Here is a 23,127-nt window from a genome sequence, read left to right on the forward strand (position 1 = left end):
CATGTTGCAATCTAAAGCAAAATCTTCTAATAAGAAAACGTGTAAGGCAATGGAAGACACATTGCATGTCTTGCTAGAAACTATCAAGCTCAAAAAAGTCAAAATCAATAGTAAAGCTGGCCTTGCCTGATTCATGCGCCTTCGTAATAGAAACAAGAATCTATTTCGTAGTCCTATACATCAGCCTGTCCCAATTTACATGACACAAAGCCAATTAAATACGTTCTATAACTTCCTCATTAAATCATCATTGAATACTTCAACATTCGTGCAGCTACTTCCTTTAAACCACAAACATCAATGTTCCCATCAAATGCATACTAATGTGCCCTGCTAACAATCTGCTCATTTAAACTTAAGATCTCAAACATGAGTTGTCCGCGAGAGCTTATATTCATTCCTATCTAAAATTCCCCTCTGGCAATGTCATCAACTGTCTGAACTATTATCTGTCTTTCCACTATTCAGACCTTAATGTCAAATGCAACAGATATATCTGAGCCCCTGAAGACATAATTTGGACTAACATCAAGTACAAGTTTAAGAATGCCACTTCCGCAGTAACTCTTACTGGACTCACCAACAACTGTTAGATGATGATAAATTATAAGTCACCTGGATTCTACATCAACACCACAATGAACTTTAAAAACATAAATGACAAGTGAGATACAGACAGCATCCCCGCTTCAAAAACTCTAGGCACTCTACTCTGAACCGGACTCCAGAACTATAGTCCAAGTTTTCCAATGCAAGGATGGAGGCAGCATTCAGCTCACCATCATCAATGATTAGACAGCAGCATAGCTAAAGAGGTGCTCAGAAAGTAGTACTAAATTATTTATTTTCTCAAGAAGCTTCACTGGGTCATTCAAACCGATTGCACAACCCTCATGTACTGTACATTACTATTAAGGCTCTGAACTCCAATACACTAATGTACTGGCCAGACAATTCAAGACCAAAAGTCCAAGAAACACATAAAAGTCAGTTGACTACTGATCCCAGTTGATACAAGAAATGACTCACCGCACTCAACATTACCCTTTCCTTCAGCTGTATTGTTTCACTTCTCAAATGAAGCACAAGTAGTTGCTGATCTCAGCCTATCAAACTGACATATACACACACGCACACAAAGAAAGAGAAGCAAGAAAGAATGAGTGGTACGCTCCAGTCCCTTGAGAAAATCGGATTCATGTAGAAATGTACTGGTTTATGGGGAAACAGAAATCCTCTAGCAGGCTGGGTGCGCCACAGCAGAGTCACTGATATAGGAGGTGGATTCTCGACTGTGTGTCCCAGACAAGTTTGCGTTTCAGAGAGCTCAGCTTGATATTGGCCTTAAGTGGTTACATTTCTAGCAAATTAACCTTGTGTCCCCTCTACCATGTTTAACTGATGCAGTGTTTGTCTTTGGTAAATTGTGTTTCTGTCTCCCTTAGAAGTGTTGGATCCTTAGCAAGTCCTTGGTCTTTCTCTCATTCAGAAACTTCTATGCTCATTTAGGACTTCAAGGTGATGGACGGAATCAGCAGACCCCATTTACAAAAGAAGACAATCCCTCAAACGTCAGGCATTTCAAAAAACCCATGTCAAAATAATCTGCCATTGATGTCTTTCTATTTCCATTCATTCATGCTTTCTGTTCTAGTGTCTGTGTCTTCCGGTTCAAGTTGTTCCTTATTCCTAACTTAGTGTGTCTTCTACTGTATAACGAAAGGAAGGGAGCTCACAACTTCTAAACATGTACCTCACAGATTGTGCTTTGGGTTCCGAGGTCCCGGACCACTTCTTGTTCCCCTGGTCTTATTACATCAGTAGATAGACATGCAGATTCCGACACACCTCCGTATAGCTACGGAGTAACTTACAGTTTGACAGGGTGGGTGGGGGAACACTACAATGGGGTGACACAAGTTTAGTTTAGTTGTATTTACCCAGGGAGGGTATTGTGTTATATTTGGTTCGCAGGACTTGTTATTTGCAGCGGGAGTGAACAATGGCTGAGTGGCTGTGGAAGGGGGGAGACAGACAGGTTCAGGGGAGGGTAAGGATTATTGCACACACGACAATCGATGGGTGAAAATACACAATTCCTTACATGGAATGTGCGGGGCTTGAACTTCTTTGCTAAGAGATACAGAACATATTCATATCTAAGGAGGGTGGGAGAACACAGCACATTACTACAAGAAACACACCAGCTGGAGAGTGAAGCCCAAAGGCTCAGGATGAAGTGGCATGGACAGCTTTACTCCTCAACATATTCCTCCTATGCGAGGAGAGTATCAATTTGGATTGCTCCAGGGGTTCTGTTTCAGCACCCTGAGCATGTGGTTGATGTGGTAGGGAGATATGTGCTGTGACACAGTACACTTGAGGGTAGGGAGGTGTGCCTCCTCAATATGTATGCCCCTAACATAGACGACGGGGACTTTTATGGGGCCCTAGAGGCTGAACTCCTACCTTACGTGGAGATGCCTATTACATGGGAGGGAGATTTTAATTGTATATCGGATGGGCAACTAGACAGATCCTTTCCAAAGATGGGTACAAAGCCACGCATGATGGCGGGCCTCCGTGAAACTATGGCTAGGTTACAGTTCATAGACATCTGGAGGGCCCTAAATCCTACAATCAGGGAATTTTCAAACTACACTCCAACCCAGGGAGCATACAGCTGTCTAGACCGTTTCCTCTTGACGAACAACAGAATGTCCACAGAGCAAGCTACCAGGTGCGCTTTGTCTCGGACCACGCTCTCCTACTGTTGGAATGCAGGCTGCGCGTAGACAAACTATCCCATTGTGGCGCCTGAGACAGGCGTTGCTAAGGGATCCGGAATATAAAGTAGACATGCGACTACCCCTACAGGGCTATTTTGCCACTAACTGGAATGCAACGGGATCCAGTGAGACGGAGTGGGGTGCACTCAAAGGTGTCATCAGAGGCAAAAGCCTTTGTATGACTTATGGAGCTTGAAAGACTCGAGCGAGAGCTACGAAGTGGGGTGAAAACCTTTAAAAGATGACATTGCGTGGCGGGGCACGAGAGAGGACAGCACATTGAACTAAGCCCGGAGAGGAGTGGAGTCTGCCTGGGTAACACTCGACGATCTCATACGATGTGTACAAGAGTGAATTCCACCGGTTTTGCAGGTTATATTGAGATGCCGACATATAAGACCCTTCTGGGAGGCTGTGATATTGGAATTGCGGAGGGTGACGGGTATATCGATAGACCTGATGATGACACACTGCCTAATGGGACTGCTGGTACCACCCAAAGAAGGCAGCAAGGTGCAATACAGATTTGCACAATTGGCACTATTGCTTGCCAGAGAACACATCACGATTCACTAGGCTAACCCACTCCCACCAACATGGTGGGAGAATGACTTGCTGGAATGGGCCATGGCTGAAGAATGCCGCCTCCGAATGCTCCTGAACTGGAGAACATGCTGAAAGAGATCTCAATATAGTGGATTGTCTAGAAGTTGAGAAAGCAGGCATGGAGGGAGACGGGGCACGGTTCAGAAGATGGGGGATGATCTTGGTATCTAGATTTATATAAAAAAGTATGTGTTATTTTTAATAGATTGATTTTGGATTTCTTTAATAAGTGTGTGTCTCACTTACTTCCTATGTTTGTGCATTACATGCATAGCACTATCCTCTGACTAACTGCTCGCCCACACTACCAAAAAAGAGCATTTGGAAAGTCATTTGTTCCTCTGTAATTCCTCTGGGGTTTGCTTGGACTCTTAACTTGGTGTATCTCTTTTCTCTCCTCTATACAAAGAGCCAGCTTCCTAGGGCTCAAAGAACTCAAAGCAATCTGTTCATGCTGAGGATTTTAACAAAATTGTGATTACATTTTCTCACAGAGTACACAGACCTACATTCGCATCAGATGGATGCATAGAAACCAATAATAAAGACCTAACTCTCAGAAATAGAGAACCCAATTGATGATTATTCAGGGGAAGGTGACAAACTACTCAGAGTCCGACTACAATGCCAGTAAAGAATGGCGACAATACTCGCAACAGGCAGGAAATTGCAAGCAAAGCAGATGATGTGGAGAAGGGTCTGGTGAAGACTCAAAGCAGGCCCCTTAGAGATATTTTCTCCAGAAGATCTGGCTCATCCTAGATCTTTCAACTGGAACAACCTTCATACAAAATGACTATGCATTTTAGGAAACCACTTGATAGGCATGGTAGCAATAGGCTTTATGTAGAACGCCCTAGACCCACATGAGGGGATCCCATCCAGAGACCCATTTGTGAATAAGCTGTTGACATTTGTGAGCTTGTTCACGGAGTTGGACAAGGTGCAGCTCTCTATCAAAAAAGCTTTCAATCAGCACATTTTCGGTAAGGCCTGTCAAGGGCAGGGACCTCTGACAGGCTGTATCATGCACTAAAGTACCCTGTCTGGCACATACAGTAGAAGGAATGTATGGGGATGGCCAGAGGAGATTTGGAAATTCTTTCCTTCCAGAGGGAGGAATAAAAGAGTGACTCCCAAAAGGACATTTCAGAGAATCCAACAAGGAGGACTACGCCCAAGAAGTCATTCTGGATTCACAACTGTGTGCCAGGAAAACGTGTGTAAAATTGAATGAGCAACTTTATCGAAGACTAACAATGGATGCAAGGGTCTTGAAAATTGTGCTAGGTTTTCGGCATTAGTTTTCTGGTTTGCCTCAGCAGACCTACCGGCCACCACCGTTAAGGTTTACTGCTCCCTGGGATGTGTCATCTCTCATGAGGTCAATCAGATCATGATCAAAAGAGCTTTCCAGAAGATATTACTTTATTCCTATAGTTTCTACAGCAATTATTTTTCTTGCAGATAAGGGGTGGTCATAAACCTGAAGGAGTGACTCCTGGATAAGGTACAGACATTTCAAAATAGAGAGGCTTCACCACTGATGGGACATTTTGCGTCAAGACTGCTCAATGGTTCATCTGAACTTGAAAGAAACATACCGAACCCCAACTATTTTTGAACCACCATCACAGTTTCAGAGACAGGCTAAAACTTACAATTTCACATATATTCAGCCTTTCCTCCATGCCCTGGACCTCCACTAAACTGATGAAGCTGGTGTTTTGAGGGCAAAAAGGGTTTGAATTATAATCTACTTGGACTATATACCCCCTGATGTCACACAAACTTGATCTACTCATTTATCGCCTCTCCATGATATTCAACCTCTTGCAGGATCTTGGTTTCCTAATCAATGTCCCAGTTGTCTCAAGCAACAACTACTGTGTTGTGGTTCCAGATCAATTCAGTGGAAGCATCGGTCTCTCTCCCCAATACAGTGATTCACTCAAAGGAGATATGTAAACACTTGATTAAAGGACAGTCTTCTCTGAAACAAACTGCAAGAATTGTTGGACTTCATTTAGCTTCAATCCAATCTATCTTTCCTAGGCCTCTCAATAATGTCAGATGAATAAGCCAAGAACTTTTGTCAAAGTATCGCCTCCATGGCAAACTTGCAATGCGGGCAGAATATTTGTTTGGCAGTAACAAACTGGTGACAGACTGGAATTCTGGCACCTTACTGGACAACAGAGACTGGATTCTGAACAGAGAAGTCTTCCTAATATTAACAGACTGCTAGGTTCTGTTTCACCTGTACCTCTGTGAATCCCGAAACCTTCCCAGATTCTTCGGCTGGAAGCCAGATGGCGGAGCGAAAGGGACAACTGTCTTCCTTCAAAATTGGTGACAAGCTCTTCAGTAGGCTCCCCCACTCTTTGTTTATCATACTACCTCTGAGACCACCCAGATTTGCGGTCAGGAAATGGGGTTGATAAAAGTAGCAACCCCTGGAGGTCACAAGTGTTGTCTTCAATTCTGTCTCTACTATTGTAAGACTGACTAGTTCTGTTGCCAGTTGTTCAAGACCTAATTATGGATGGTCTGTTTGATCATTATCCACTGATGCTCGAGGGTCGTCTACGTCTGGTGGCATGAAGGCTTCCAAGAACAGGTGGCAATGTTTGGACAAAGTTGCTCAATATATTTAATATGTCTAAGTAGACAGCACTCACAAATGTTCCAACTCTTCCTGGGGAGGCAGACATTGCTGGTGGCCAGAACGGGATCTTGATCCCATTCAGGCAGATACTGTTCACATTTTCAAATTCCATTCTGAATTAGCAGAGTTGGGTATGGCATGCAGGTCTCTAAATAATTTCAGATCAGCCATCTCAGCAGGTCATGTTCCGATTTACAATGTTCTGGGGGAGCAATACTTCTTGGTTTGCAAACTTTTAAGGAGGATAAGATTTACAATCCTGCAACATAGGCTCTCGAAAGAGGATTTATGTATGAAAAAAATGATCTGCCAAATAGACAACAGTTCAGTTTAATTTCCTACTGGATAACTTCAGGCAACACTAGACATCTAAGGTAGAATTTTCACTCCTAAAGAAGATGAACAAAAAATTATTGTAGATCGATCTCGTATCCGAACATCCAATATCTGCCGAATCCTTGTGTGGCAAGATTTTTTAAGAAACACAAAGCACATTCTGGTGAATAAAGACCATCACAAGAAAATCAAAGCAAATCAGCTGCAGCCATCGTTCTGGCAGCTCGTCTCCATTATTAGATGCAACATTAGTAAGTTGGATCATGTCTGAAGCTGGTACTTACACCACTGCTTAAGGATCGCTCTTGCCTAGGAGGCTCTACGGCTTTGAAATCTATGATATCTGGTATCCACTTACAGGATATAATGAAATGAGCATAGTGGTAATCAGAGTATATCCTAAAGCATTTCATCCTTAAGCCTGTTACAAACATGGCTGAATTGGTTATTGTACTTTAAATGGGTATAATTCTCAAATCTAGCCTTGACAGAGAATGTAACATTTCCTAGTTTCTGCACCTTAAAGTTTTCAATTCTATAAAGGGCACACAGACAAGGATTACCCCACCAAAGAGTTCTTACACTTGAAGGTACTGGCTACAAACCTGTTACAAGCAGGATTTTCGGTGGCAAGTTGCATACTTCTTTACAGAAAGAATAGCAACTATGTTGTTTTATTATCAGATCAGTTTCTTGTTGACTGATGATGTGATTGATTCTTCATGTATAACAATATATTATTTTCTAGATTTATACAGGAAAGCGAAGACAACTGGCTTTACATGGAACCCTTTATGTGCCTCAACACACCTTGATTGCTCTGTTCGGATGTTGTGTTACAACGTTCTAAAACAAATCATGAGACTTGTGGTCCTCATGTTTTATGATTGTGTTTATATCGTTGTTTAAATGGATAATGTACCAAAATTAAGAAAAGAAGGCATAATTCTCGCCACAGTATCCTTAATAGATCTGGAAAATTTTAGGTGCAAAAGCTAGGAAACTTTACATTGAGTGCAGCATTTTGAAGTGTACACCTTGCATCTAAAGTGAGTTATTAACAGAAAATTGTTGGGGTGAGCGATCAATGCTGACTAATTTATATTTCAGAATTTTACTTGGGTCAAACGGGACATAATGCTTCCCTCTGACCAACAACTGTATACTTTGTGACTACACGTCATTTCACTTGTGAAGAAAGATCACATGATACTGTCAATCTGTGACTAGGTGGTTTGGAAACCTGAAATGTTCTAGTTCTCTTTGTTAGAGAATGTTGGCAGTTATGAACAGGCCTAAATTTAAATAAGCATTAGCAATGCTAATAGTTCTCGCTGTTGGAACATAATGGCTTTGCCAATAGGTTTTAGCAATGCTGTACAGCATGGCTAAAGAGGACAGAAAAAAGCCTATGAAGAGGTCAGCTATGTCATTCTGCACGGGCATGCACCACACATCTGTATTGTTACATAACGGAACAGTGACTTTTTCTTTCTTCTTATCAGCCAATCCAAGTTAAATTGGTTAAAAACAAAAAGCACAAAAGTATTTTTTTTTCTATACTTGGTAGGCAGAAGAAACACTGAAAGGAGCATGTGGGGTAACAGCAACACGAAAAGGAGGTGGAAGTAATAAAGAAGACAGGGCGGGAGGAGGCAACATAGAACGCCAGGATTGGAGGAGGAAACGACGGAAGCAACACAGAAACTGGGTAGGGCGAAAGCAACAACGAGGGAGGGGGAAGTGGAAGCAACACAAAGAGCAGTGAACACGGACAGTGACATGGAAGGTGGGGGGAACTCAGATAGCGACACAGGGTGGGAGGGGGACTCAGATAGCGACACAAAGGGTGGGAGGGGGACTCAGATAGCGACACAAAGGGGATACGGAGAGCGACGGGTGGGGGGGGACACAGAGAGCGACATGGAGGGTGGGGGAGGACACAGAGCGACACGGAGGGCGGGGCACAGATTGCGACAAAGGGGGGGAACACACAGATTGCGACAAAGGGGGGGAACACACAGATCGCGACACGGAGGGGGGGAACACAGATAGCGACACGGAGGGGGGGGAAACACAGATAGCGACACGGAGGGGGGGAAACACAGATAGCGACACGGAGGGGGGGAAACACAGATAGCGACACGGAGGGGGGGAAACACAGATAGCGACACGGAGGGGGGGAAACACAGATAGCGACACGGAGGGGGGGAAACACAGATAGCGACACGGAGGGGGGGAAACACAGATAGCGACACAGAGGGGGGGAAACACAGATAGCGACACGGAGGGGGGGAAACACAGATAGCGACACGGAGGGGGGGAAACACAGATAGCGACACGGAGGGGGGGAAACACAGATAGCGACACGGAGGGGGGGAAACACAGATAGCGACACGGAGGGGGGGAAACAGATAGCGACACGGAGGGGGGGAAACACAGATAGCGACACAGAGGGGGGAAACACAGATAGCGACACAGAGGGGGGAAACACAGATAGCGACACGGAGGGGGGAAACACAGATAGCGACACGGAGGGGGGGAAACACAGATAGCGACACGGAGGGGGGGAAACACAGATAGCGACACGGAGGGGGGGAAACACAGATAGCGACACGGAGGGGGGGAAACACAGATAGCGACACGGAGGGGGGGGAAACACAGATAGCGACACGGAGGGGGGGGGAAACACAGACAGCGACACGGAGGGGGGGGAAACACAGATAGCGACACGGAGGGGGGGGAAACACAGATAGCGACACGGAGGGGGGGAAACACAGATAGCGACACGGAGGGGGGGAAACACAGATAGCGACACGGAGGGGGGGAAACACAGATAGCGACACGGAGGGGGGAAACACAGATAGCGACACGGAGGGGGGGGAAACACAGATAGCGACACGGAGGGGGGGAAACACAGATAGCGACACGGAGGGGGGGAAACACAGATAGCGACACGGAGGGGGGGAAACACAGATAGCGACACGGAGGGGGGGAAACACAGATAGCGACACGGAGGGGGGGAAACACAGATAGCGACACGGAGGGGGGGGGAAACACAGATAGCGACACGGAGGGGGGGAAACACAGATAGCGACACGGAGGGGGGGAAACACAGATAGCGACACGGAGGGGGGGAAACACAGATAGCGACACGGAGGGGGGGAAACACAGATAGCGACACGGAGGGGGGGAAACACAGATAGCGACACAGAGGGGGGGAAACACAGATAGCGACACGGAGGGGGGGAAACACAGATAGCGACACGGAGGGGGGGAAACACAGATAGCGACACGGAGGGGGGGAAACACAGATAGCGACACGGAGGGGGGGAAACACAGATAGCGACACGGAGGGGGGGAAACACAGATAACGACACGGAGGGGGGGAACACAGATAACGACACGGAGGGGGGGAACACAGATAACGACACGGAGGGGGGGAACACAGATAACGACACGGAGGGGGGGGAACACAGATAACGACACGGAGGGGGGGAACACAGATAACGACACGGAGGGGGGGAACACAGATAACGACACGGAGGGGGGGAACACAGATAACGACACGGAGGGGGGAAACACAGATAACGACACGGAGGGGGGGAACACAGATAACGACACGGAGGGGGGGAACACAGATAACGACACGGAGGGGGGGAACACAGATAACGACACGGAGGGGGGGAACACAGATAACGACACGGAGGGGGGGAACACAGATAACGACACGGAGGGGGGGAACACAGATAACGACACGGAGGGGGGGAACACAGATAACGACACGGAGGGGGGGAACACAGATAACGACACGGAGGGGGGGAACACAGATAACGACACGGAGGGGGGGAACACAGATAACGACACGGAGGGGGGGAACACAGATAACGACACGGAGGGGGGGAACACAGATAACGACACGGAGGGGGGGAACACAGATAACGACACGGAGGGGGGGGAACACAGATAACGACACGGAGGGGGGGAACACAGATAACGACACGGAGGGGGGGAACACAGATAACGACACGGAGGGGGGGAACACAGATAACGACACGGAGGGGGGGAACACGGACAGCGACACGGAGGGGGGAAACACGGACAGCGACACGGTGGGGGGGGGAAACACGGACAGCGACACGGTGGGGGGGGAAACACGGACAGCGACACGGTGGGGGGGAAACACGGACAGCGACATGGAGGGGGGAAAAAACACGGAAAACAACATGGAGGGGGAAAACACGGAAAACAACATGATGGCGGGGGGAAAAACACGGAAAACAACATGGAGGGGGAAAACACACAATACGACAAGGAGGGTGGGTGTACACGGATAGCAACATGGAGGGGGGGTGAACAAGAACAGCAACACATGGATCAGGGAAAGTATACTATATGGGCAATGTTGAGTGTGAGGAGAAAAGTAGCACACAAGCAATAGAGCACAGTTATAAAGCAGAGCAGGGGCATTAACACAAGAGGGTGACTGCAAAATATACAGGGTGGGAGAAAAGCACATGGGCGATAGAGAGCACATTACAGACCACAAAGGGCAAGTGAAGTACATAGGGGAGGGAGCTGGAAAATAGATGCACACTCGAGGGGGGCTTAGCCAAAACTGAAAAAACTAGTGCCTAAAAAGTAATAAGTGAAAGGTCACGAGTAATGAGACAATGGTCCAGGGGTGGGACAGACACAAGAAGAAGGCAAGCCAACACAAATTAATGAGTAAAAAGTAAGCAAATGGGAGTGACAATAAAGCCAACCAAGGGTCAGCAACGGCGGACTCAAAGTCAAGGACAAGCTGACAAAAAGTCCTTTTGCAGACAACTCGCGCTGATTTGTGGCCGAAACCTAAAAAGGGGCGATTGTGGGCCCCTTTTAGAGAATGACATTCTGAGAGTGTCAGTACACTAAATGGGGAGAACATCGCAATAGACTATCGATTAAAGGATGATGATTCGGAGCATAAACTCGAAATTAAATTACACAAAACTAGCTGTACAAGTCATGTTCCCGGTCCAAAAGTGGGGAGAACAGAGGGCAACGACACTGTGCTAATTAAAAAAGAAGAAGACTGGGACACAAATGCCCTACACTGTGAACATACATTAAAAGGGGAACTCACAACATCGCTTACACTACATTGACGGTAACCGGGTTCATGTGGAAACACACGACACACTAATGAGACAGTAATATTTAAAAACAACAGTATCAAAGGCGATTTCACTCCAGTTATACAATTTGCCCCTCTTCGAAAGGAGGTTATGGTAAACGGCATCACTGCCGGAGCAACGATTATAATGATCAGACACATACTACTCACCCGGAATCAAAAACAGACAAAGCGCTAATGCAGCCGTGCCGTGACACACCCAACTCCATCTCCCTGTCGTTTCTGTTGTCATCTTCCTATTACTAGCAGCCATAGTTTACTGCACTTCCGGCTCCGCATCACCGGTCCCGGAAGCAACCCAGCTTCTGTCGCTCTCTAGTGAGCAGCCTCTATTCGTCTTGGTTTCAATGAGAGCTCAATTCTTTCGTCCCTTTTCTATGTCAACAACCGAGGGACTATACGGAAATAAAGAGAGCCTGGAAACAGACTACCTTTAAAGACACCGTTTCGACCAGTTTGCGATGCGGGCGGCCATCTTACACCGGAGGAGATTCATATTAACGGTCAACAAGTTTCACCTAGAAATTCAGTTTTCCAAAAATATATTTTTTTTAAACGCCAAATTACACATATATTAAAAATATTACTGTGATCAGAATACCTTTGTTACGATTCGTAATCTTCTCTAATATCGACCTCCATATAAACTTACGCAGCTGCGTACATTTTCAGAAGCAATTACTTCAGTGATCGCTTTAAATTTAGCACTTCGCCAGCAACTAGGTGTCATTGTAAAGTTAACTTCTTGTCCATGTACAGGCCCTAAGTACTTGTACCTGTCGACTTCCTCCAGCCAGGTATCTCCAAACTTGATGGTAAGGGCGGGACCTGGATGATGCTGGATCGTCATTGTTTTGGTTTTCGACGTACTGATTTCTAGGTTGTTGAGCTTGGCGTAAACTGTCAATTTTCCTCAATAATTTTGTGCCGTCCGCCAATTTTACTTATATCCAGGTATTTGTATATAACTGCTCGATAACCCGTAGTGTTTTTCAGTGGAAGATCCCATCTTCTTAACTTCTGCCACAATAAATGTCGTTCCACCCGATCAAAGGCCACTTTAAAGTCAATAAAACATAAATGCAGCTTTTTCTTTAATTGCTTGCATTTGTCAGCAATTGTTGCTAAGGCTATATTCATAATGGTTCCAAAGATATTCCTAAAGCCAGTCTGATCGATGAGTACTGCCTCCTTGGTGCTTGACCATTCCACCAATTCTTCCAAAATTGGCGAGGCATAGTACTTCACCTCAGGGTCGATGAGTGCTACTAATCTCTAATTATCTGGGTTTGATCTATCTCCCCTTTTGAATATCAGGTTTACTATTGACCCCCGCCAGCTGCTGGGGAATGTGCTTATTATCGACATCTTGTTGTATAACCCTAATAGATGAATGGCACAATAATGTGGGTCAAGTTTGTAAATGGCCTGCAGAATGCCGTTTGAGACAGGTGCCCCGCCCCTGCAGCTACTCTTTATCACTTTTCCACATCCATTACTATGTAGGGAATAAAGACTGCATCATTCAGACTCTCAGTAGCCCTGGAAGAAGTGGTAATGGTAATCTTTTGGATTACATCTTTGGATCCTGTATTACTAACCTTACATTGACAATCATGTATACAGGTACCCAGCTGGGAGTCGTTAAAGAATGTTTTAATCAGATGGATCACCCAGACCTCCTCGGATAGTCATTTATAGTTATACCATCCATGTGGGTGCTGTTTACTGTTTCCCAAAATGCTCTAGGATTAATGTGATTGGCATTAAAGAGTAAGTTGGCCCAGAAAGCACTATATCTTATTTTTTGATCTGCACAGAGCTGCTTCTTATATTGTTTCCTCAGATCTTTTATTTTATCCCACTTAGAGATTAAGGTTAGCAATTTACTTGCACGCCTAATTGCTCTCCCTAGCTCTTTCTTTAGTGCTCCGCTCCTTGATGTTAAGTCGTCTCCCTGCTTATCCCGTTTCCTCTTGGCTGTATTTGTAAAATAAGGTATGGATAGACAACTTGATGAAAAAGATGCCCAGGCTGTATTTTAGAGGCATTTATAGCTTGGTTGTCCTCCAACATTTCCTTCGCAATGTTGGCTAATCTTGGCAGTGAGTTGATCGACCAGTGCAATCACTTCAAATTAGTGGTATGCAGCAAGCTGATTTCTGGTGGAACAGATGCATATCAAGGAGTCTAAAGACTTAGCTTTAGGTACTGATATTGATGATCATTAGCGGTGGTGAATTTAATTTCATATTTCTTCACTTGTTGTTATAACGAGAGTGAAAGAATGGTGTAGTCTAGTATAGATCTTGAATATGCACGTGAAAGTGTACCTGGGAAGCTTATCATCCAGAGTCCTACCACTGAGCACTCTCAAGGCTATATACCCCAGGGCAGTGACTAACTCTTGACCCTTACGATCCTTAAAACATTTTTAGGGTAGTCAGCCTGCGTTCTACTGCCCATATATCATTTTCAATAACAAGAAATTCATTGTCACCTGGAGTGAAAATTAGATTGAAATTTAAGTCACCAGTCATGATTATTTCCCATGTGGGATTAGGGAGTTTTAAGTCAGTTACCTTGGAGATTGGTTCTTAAGTAGCTCCGACTTTGCTTGCATTTTTGGGTGTGCCTATATGTTGCCAATAATATTGTTTTTGCGGGCCGGTTATAGTTCATACTGAACTTAATCATTTGTAGATCAGGTAACAAGTGCAGTAATTGTTCGGAAATGATGTCTACATTTGCAGAAACATATGTCGCGAGGGCCCCCCCCAAACGAGGTGCTTTGCTGGCCTCCATGTGTTGAAGAACGTATCCTACCAACTGCAATGGTTCAGTTTGCCAGGTTTCTTATAAAACAATTATCTCAAATTTAGGCCATTTTGACAGGGGTACACCATTATGAGCTTTATTTTTTCATCCTGCAATGTTCCATGAGAGAATGTTTAGTGAGTCCCCGTGAGGCATAGTTGGCCCACACAGAGGAGTCAATCATTCCTTGGCAGGTTTAGAGCTGATGCTAACTGGTGACAGTCATCATTTTTCTAGTACTTATAGCGACTCCTATATTGTTGAGCATTTGTTATCATCGGGCTACATGCACTCTGGAGCACTGAGTGGACTAGTTTGGGCCGTGGGCCACTACCAGGAATTAACAAAGGTGAAGGATAACGTGGCTTTATAGGTTTGGAAAATGCTATACCCCAGGATTAAAACTGCTGGCTAGCAGCTTGGACTAGGGCTACAATCTCCTCTGTTCTCCAAGTAGAAAGAGTCTGGTCAGAACGACAAGTGTCAACTTGTGGAAGAAACGTAATAGAAAGCAGAATGGATGATTTTACATATCCCAGTGAAGGGATTGCACAGCCTCAAGAGACTTCCTCTATTAACGATGTCTTGAGCACCTTGTGAAGCATACTGTGTGGTAAAGATGACTTGCTGATTTGGCTCCTCTGCTAATCGCAAGATTATTGTTGAGGTAGACGAGAGGACTGAAGTATCAGAGGCTGAGTTTTGTGGATGCCTTGCATTAGTCGTGCCTTCCAATATTCTTAGATGTGTGTTCAGTGCGGTCTTTTCTTGAGCACCGGAGGCTGGGGGAACTTGGCCTGTTTATGTTTCCCCAGGGGTGTGAACGTTGCTTCTGCCATGTCCTATCTTTATTCTAATGGGAGGGCCTTCGTGTTCTGGGTTTGGAATAGGTTTTAAAGACTTATTTATTTTCTGGAACTCTATCCTATCTGATACTTGTTTTTGTAGATGTTGTTCAGTGCGATTGCCCCTCGTCTTATTGTGCGGGACCTGTTGTAAGCCCAATGGCCTCTTCCAATATTCTGCTCAGAGTATTCAGGCCACCAGCAGCCATGTCCAGTGAATCCCAAGGTGTTTGCTTGGATTCATTATCTCCACCTGAGAGGTCCTTTCCCGGATTTGATGAGGAGTTTGTGCTGCCGGAATGTTCTTCCTATCCTTTGACTTCAAAAATCGGGAAGAGTTTTCTGGTTTAATTGCATTTGACAATGACCATTTTTTCTTGCTTTCCTGGCACGTTTATTTCTGTCTGTCACTTAATGGTGGGCTCGTGGTCTCCTCATGCTCAGCCACGGCTAGTTTGGAATTTCCACAGATTGAGATCCACAAGCAGATGGACCCCAACCCTCTGATGTGCTGTGTACAGTCTTGAGTGTGGCTTCATCCTCTAGCTGTGGCCCATGTAAGGGTTGAAATATAGTCTCTGTTGAACCTTCAGCCTCCATGGTAGGATGTAGGGTTGAGCGAGCCTATGGTTGCACCAATATCATTTGTGTGTCCGGTGCATGAGTTTGGGCACAGTCTTGTCCTTGCTTCTGGGTCTGCCGGCTAGCCTTTTGTGGGCTCTTGGGGAGGTCTGCACCATGCTGACGTGCCTGGCACCTGAATTTTACTTTAATTTAAGATGCACATGAGAATTTCTGTAGTGGAGCTTAATTTATCAATATTTGGCCCACAGCCACAGTCAGAGGGCTCGTGGGAGGTCCTGCCATGACCTTTAAAAATGAAATCAGTCAGTTTTTTCCGGCTTGACATTAATGCTGGAAATAAGGGTGGCAATAACATTCATGAGATCGATTTGAAAATCCAGTTTGTCTGATTGCATATTCAGCACCGAGATTGAAGTTTGAAAAATCTTTGTAGGAAGTTGGCTCTGTATGTGCTATTTCAAAGTAAGGAATAGCATGCACAGAGTCCAAGGGTTCCCCTTAGAGGTAAAATAGTGGTAAAAATAGATAATACTAATGCTCTATTTTGTGGTAGTGTGGTCGAGCAGTAGGCTTATCCAAGGAGTAGTGTTAAGCATTTGTTGTACATACACTCAGACAATAAATGAGGTACACACACTCAGAGACAAATCCAGCCAATAGGTTTTGTTATAGAAAAATAACTTTTCTTAGTTTATTTTAAGAACCACAGGTTCAAATTCTACATGTAATATCTCATTCGAAAGGTATTGCAGGTAAGTACTTTAGAAACTTTAAATCATAAAAATTGCATGTATACTTTTCAAGTTATTGACAAATAGCTGTTTTTAAAGTGGACACAGTGCAATTTTCACAGTTCCTAGGGGAGGTAAGTATTTGTTAGGTTAACCAGGTAAGTAGGACACTTACAGGGCTTAGTTCTTGGTCCAAATTAGCCCACCGTTGGGGGTTCAGAGCAACCCCAAAGTCACCACACCAGCAGCTCAGGGCCGGTCAGGTGCAGAGTTCAAAGTGGTGCCCAAAACACATAGGCTTCAATGGAGAAGGGGGTGCCCCGGTTCCAGTCTGCCAGCAGGTAAGTACCCGCGTCTTCGGAGGGCAGACCAGGGGGGTTTTGTAGGGCACCGGGGGGGACACAAGCCCACACAGGAATTTCACCCTCAGCGGCGCGGGGGCAGCCGGGTGCAGTGTTAGAACAAGCGTCGGGTTTGTAGTGTTAGTCTATGGGAGATCTAGGGATCTCTTCAGCGCTGCAGGCAGGCAAGGGGGGGGTTCCTCGGGGAAACCTCCACTTGGGCAAGGGAGAGGGACTCCTGGGGGTCACTTCTCCAGTGAAAGTCCGGTCCTTCAGGTCCTGGGGGCTGCGGGTGCAGGGTCTCTCCCAGGCGTCGGGTTTTGGATTCAAGGAGTCGCGGTCAGGGGAAGCCTCGGGATTCCCTCTGCAGGCGGCGCTGTGGGTGCTCAGGGGGGACAGGTTTTTGTACTCACAGTATCAGAGTAGTCCTGGGGTCCCTCCTGAGGTGTTGGATCTCCACCAGCCGAGTCGGGGTCGCCGGGTGCAGTGTTGCAAGTCTCACGCTTCTTGCGGGGAGCTTGCAGGGTTCTTTCAAGGCTACTGGAAACAAAGTTGCAGCCTTTCTTGGAGCAGGTCCGCTGTCCTCGGGAGTTTCTTGTCTTTTCGAAGCAGGGGCAGTCCTCAGAGGATGTCGAGGTCGCTGGTCCCTTTGGAAGGCGTCGCTGGAGCAGGATCTTTGGAAGGCAGGAGACAGGCCGGTGAGTTTCTGGAGCCAAGGCAGTTGTCGTCTTCTGGTCTTCCTCTGCAGGGGGTTTCAGCTAGGCAGTCCTTCTTCTTGTAGTTGCAGGAATCTAATTTTCTAGGGTTCAGGGTAGCCCTTAAATACTAAATTTAAGGGCGTGTTTAGGTCTGGGGGGTTAGTAGCCAATGGCTACTAGCCCTGAGGGTGGGTACACCCTCTTTGTGCCTCCTCCCAAGGGGAGGGGGTCACAATCCTAACCCTATTGGGGGAATCCTCCATCTGCAAGATGGAGGATTTCTAAAAGTTAGAGTCACTTCAGCTCAGGACACCTTAGGGGCTGTCCTGACTGGCCAGTGACTCCTCCTTGTTGCTTTCTTTGTTCCCTCCAGCCTTGCCGCCAAAAGTGGGGGCCGTGGCCGGAGGGGGCGGGCAACTCCACTAAGCTGGAGTGCCCTGCTGGGCTGGGACAAAGGGGTGAGCCTTTGAGGCTCACCGCCAGGTGTCACAGCTCCTGCCTGGGGGAGGTGTTAGCATCTCCACCCAGTGCAGGCTTTGTTACTGGCCTCAGAGTGACAAAGGCACTCTCCCCATGGGGCCAGCAACATGTCTCTGGTGTGGCAGGCTGCTGGAACTAGTCAGCCTACACAGACAGTCGGTTAAGTTTCAGGGGGCACCTCTAAGGTGCCCTCTGGGGTGTATTTTGCAATAAAATGTACACTGGCATCAGTGTGCATTTATTGTGCTGAGAAGTTTGATACCAAACTTCCCAGTTTTCAGTGTAGCCATTATGGTGCTGTGGAGTTCGTGTTTGACAGACTCCCAGACCATATACTCTTATGGCTACCCTGCACTTACAATGTCTAAGGTTTTGTTTAGACACTGTAGGGGTACCATGCTCATGCACTGGTACCCTCACCTATGGTATAGTGCACCCTGCCTTAGGGCTGTAAGGCCTGCTAGAGGGGTGTCTTACCTATACTGCATAGGCAGTGAGAGGCTGGCATGGCACCCTGAGGGGAGTGCCATGTCGACTTACTCGTTTTGTCCTCACTAGCACACACAAGCTGGCAAGCAGGGTGTCTGTGCTGAGTGAGAGGTCTCCAGGGTGGCATAAGACATGCTGCAGCCCTTAGAGACCTTCCTTGGCATCAGGGCCCTTGGTACTAGAAGTACCAGCTACAAGGGACTTATCTGGATGCCAGGGTCTGCCAATTGTGGATACAAAAGTATAGGTTAGGGAAAGAACACTGGTGCTGGGGCCTGGTTAGCAGGCCTCAGCACACTTTCAATTGTAAACATAGCATCAGCAAAGGCAAAAAGTCAGGGGGCAACCATGCCAAGGAGGCATTTCCTTACACAACCCCCCCCCAAACGAAAGAGGATGAGACTAACCTTTCCCAAGAGAGTCTTCATTTTCTAAGTGGAAGAACCTGGAAAGGCCATCTGCATTGGCATGGGCAGTCCCAGGTCTGTGTTCCACTATGAAGTCCATTCCCTGTAGGGAGATGGACCACCTCAACAGTTTAGGATTTTCACCTTTCATTTGCATCAGCCATTTGAGAGGTCTGTGGTCAGTTTGAACTAGGAAGTGAGTCCCAAAGAGGTATGGTCTCAGCTTCTTCAGGGACCAAACCACAGCAAAGGCCTCCCTCTCAATGGCACTCCAACGCTGCTCCCTGGGGAGTAACCTCCTGCTAATGAAAGCAACAGGCTGGTCAAGGCCATCATCATTTGTTTGGGACAAAACTGCCCCTATCCCATGTTCAGAGGCATCTGTCTGCACAATGAACTGCTTAGAATAATCTGGAGCTTTTAGAACTGGTGCTGAGCACATTGCTTGTTTCAGGGTGTCAAAGGCCTGTTGGCATTCCACAGTCCAGTTCACTTTCTTGGGCATTTTCTTGGAGGTGAGTTCAGTGAGGGCTGTCACAATGGATCCATATCCCTTCACAAACCTCCTGTAATACCCAGTCAAGCCAAGGAATGCCCTGACTTGAGTCTGGGTTTTTGGAGCTACCCAGTCCAGAATAGTCTGGATCTTGGGTTGGAGTGGCTGAACTTGGCCTCCACCTACAAGGTGTCCCAAGTAAACCACAGTTCCCTGCCCTATCTGGCATTTGGATGCCTTGATAGAGAGGCCTGCAGATTGCAGAGCCTTCAAAACCTTCTTCAGGTGGACCAGGTGATCCTGCCAGGTGGAGCTAAAGACAGCAATATCATCAAGATAAGCTGTGCTAAAGGACTCCAAGCCAGCAAGGACTTGATTCACCAACCTTTGGAAGGTGGCAGGGGCATTCTTTAAACCAAAGGGCATAACAGTAAACTGATAATGCCCATCAGGTGTGGAGAATGCTGTTTTCTCTTTTGCTCCAGGTGCCATTTTTATTTGCCAGTACCCTGCTGTCAAGTCAAAGGTACTTAAGAATTTGGCAGCACCTAATTTATCTATGAGCTCATCAGCTCTAGGAATTGGATGAGCATCTGTCTTGGTGACAGAATTGAGCCCCCTGTAGTCCACACAAAACCTCATCTCTTTCTTTCCATCTTTGGTGTGAGGTTTGGGGACTAAGACCACTGGGCTAGCCCAGGGGCTGTCAGAGCGCTCAATTACTCCCAATTCCAGCATCTTGTGGACTTCCACCTTGATGCTTTCCTTAACATGGTCAGATTGTCTAAAGATTTTGTTCTTGACAGGCATGCTGTCTCCTGTGTCCACATCATGGGTACACAGGAGTGTCTGACCAGGGGTTAAGGAGAAGAGTTCAGGAAACTGTTGTAGGACTCTCCTACAATCAGCTTGCTGTTGGCCAGAGAGGGTGTCTGAGTAGATCACTCCATCTACTGAGCCATCTTTTGGGTCTGATGACAGAAGATCAGGGAGAGGTTCACTCTCTGCCTCCTGATCCTCATCTGTTACCATCAACAGATTTACATCAGCCCTGTCATGGAAGAGCTTAAGGCGGTTCACATGGATCACCCTCTTGGGGCTCCTGCTTGTGCCCAGGTCCACCAGGTAGGTGACCTGACTCTTCCTTTCTAGCACTGGGTAAGGGCCACTCCATTTGTCCTGGAGTGCCCTGGGAGCCACAGGCTCCAGAACCCAGACTTTCTGCCCTGGTTGGAACTCAACCAGTGCAGCCTTTTGGTCATACCAAAACTTCTGGAGCTGTTGGCTGGCCTCAAGGTTTTTGGTTGCCTTTTCCATGTACTCTGCCATTCTAGAGCGAAGGCCAAGTACATAGTCCACTATGTCTTGTTTAGGCTCATGAAGAGGTCTCTCCCAGCCTTCTTTAACAAGAGCAAGTGGTCCCCTTACAGGATGACCAAACAGAAGTTCAAAGGGTGAGAATCCTACTCCCTTCTGTGGCACCTCTCTGTAAGCGAAAAGCAGACATGGCAAGAGGACATCCCATCTCCTTTTGAGCTTTTCTGGGAGCCCCATGATCATGCCTTTTAATGTCTTGTTGAATCTCTCAACTAAGCCATTAGTTTGTGGATGGTATGGTGTAGTGAATTTGTAAGTCACTCCACACTCATTCCACATGTGTTTTAGGTATGCTGACATGAAGTTGGTACCTCTGTCAGACACCACCTCCTTAGGGAAACCCACTCTGGTAAAGATACCAATGAGGGCCTTGGCTACTGCAGGGGCAGTAGTCGACCTAAGGGGAATAGCTTCAGGATACCTAGTAGCATGATCCACTACTACTAGGATGTACATATTTCCTGAGGCTGTGGGAGGTTCCAGTGGACCAACTATGTCCACACCCACTCTTTCAAAGGGGACCCCCACCACTGGAAGTGGAATGAGGGGGGCCTTTGGGTGCCCACCTGTCTTACCACTGGATTGACAGGTGGGGCAGGAGAGGCAAAACTCCTTAACCTTCTGGGACATATTGGGCCAGTAGAAGTGGTTGACTAACCTCTCCCACGTCTTGGTTTGTCCCAAATGCCCAGCAAGGGGAATATCATGGGCTAAGGTCAGAATAAACTCTCTGAACGACTGAGGCACTACCACTCTCCTAGTGGCACCAGGTTTGGGGTCTCTGGCCTCAGTGTACAGGAGTCCATCTTCCCAATAGACCCTATGTGTTCCATTTTTCTTGCCCTTGGACTCTTCAGCAGCTTGCTGCCTAAGGCCTTCAAGAGAGGGACAGGTTTCTTGTCCCTTACACAGCTCCTCCCTTGAGGGTCCCCCTGGGCCTAAGAGCTCAACCTGATAAGGTTCAAGTTCCAAAGGCTCAGTTCCCTCAGAGGGCAGAACTTCTTCCTGAGAAGAGAGGTTCCCTTTTTCTGACTGTGTGGCAGTTGGTTTCCCAACTGGCTTTCCTTTTCTCTTGGTAGGCTGGGCCATTTTTCCAGACTCCAGCTCTACTTTTTCACCCTGTGCCTTGCATTGTGCTCTTGTTTTTACACACACCAGTTCAGGGATACCCAGCATGGCTGCATGGGTTTTTAGCTCTACCTCAGCCCATGCTGAGGACTCCAGGTCATTTCCAAGCAGACAGTCTACTGGGATGTTTGAGGAGACCACCACCTGTTTCAGGCCATTGACCCCTCCCCATTCTAAAGTTACCATTGCCATGGGATGTGCTTTAGTTTGATTGTCAGCATTGGTGACTGTATAAGTTTTTCCAGTCAGGTATTGGCCAGGGGAAACCAGTTTTTCTGTCACCATGGTGACACTGGCACCTGTATCCCTCAGGCCCTCTACACTTGTCCCATTAATAAAGAGCTGCTGCCTGTATTTTTGCATGTTAGGGGGCCAGGCAGCTAGTGTGGCTAAATCCACCCCACCCTCAGAGACTAGAGTAGCTTCAGTGTGGACCCTGATTTGCTCTGGGCACACTGTTGATCCCACTTGGAGACTAGCCATTCCAGTGTTACCCGGATTGGAGTTTGGAGTGGAACTTTTCTTGGGACAGGCCTTGTCTCCAGTTTGGTGTCCAGACTGACTACAGTTTCGACACCAGGCCTTTTTGGGATCAAAGTTTTTACCCTTGTACCCAGGATTGGTTTGTGAAGAGGCTCTGGGCCCACCCTCCTGTGCAGGTTTTTGGGGGCCTTTAGAAGACTCTTGACTATTTTTATTTTTAGTTGTCTCACCACCTTTCCCCTGGGGAGGTTTTGTGACCCCTTTCTTTTGGTCACCCCCTGTGGAAGTTTTGGACACCCTTATCTTGACCCAATGGTCCGCCTTCTTTCCCAATTCTTGGGGAGAAATTGGTCCTAGGTCTACCAGATGCTGATGCAGTTTATCATTGAAACAATTACTTAACAGGTGTTCTTTCACAAATAAATTGTACAGCCCATCATAATTACTTACACCACTGCCTTGAATCCAACCATCTAGTGTTTTTACTGAGTAGTCTACAAAGTCAACCCAGGTCTGGCTCGAGGATTTTTGAGCCCCCCTGAATCTAATCCTATACTCCTCAGTGGAGAATCCAAAGCCCTCAATCAGGGTACCCTTCATGAGGTCATAAGATTCTGCATCTTGTCCAGAGAGTGTGAGGAGTCTATCCCTACACTTTCCTGTGAACATTTC

The 23,127-nt window shown here is 46.7% G+C and overlaps 1 protein-coding gene across 2 annotated transcripts in view; it reads right to left on the bottom strand.

Annotated features, from left to right (window-relative positions):
* The window catches only part of NCSTN (nicastrin), a 184,300-nt gene extending 172,365 nt beyond the window's left edge, over nt 1-11,935 (bottom strand). For both annotated transcript variants that reach the window (XM_069217917.1, XM_069217916.1), the window contains exon 1: nt 11,729-11,935. In XM_069217917.1, the coding sequence (XP_069074018.1) occupies nt 11,729-11,831 (103 nt within the window). In that variant the 5' untranslated portion in view covers nt 11,832-11,935. The remainder of the gene's footprint in view (nt 1-11,728) is intronic.
* Nucleotides 11,936-23,127: the final 11,192 nt, after the last annotated feature.

This window comes from Pleurodeles waltl, chromosome 12, assembly GCF_031143425.1.
Source record: "Pleurodeles waltl isolate 20211129_DDA chromosome 12, aPleWal1.hap1.20221129, whole genome shotgun sequence".
Classification (NCBI taxonomy): domain Eukaryota; kingdom Metazoa; phylum Chordata; class Amphibia; order Caudata; family Salamandridae; genus Pleurodeles; species Pleurodeles waltl.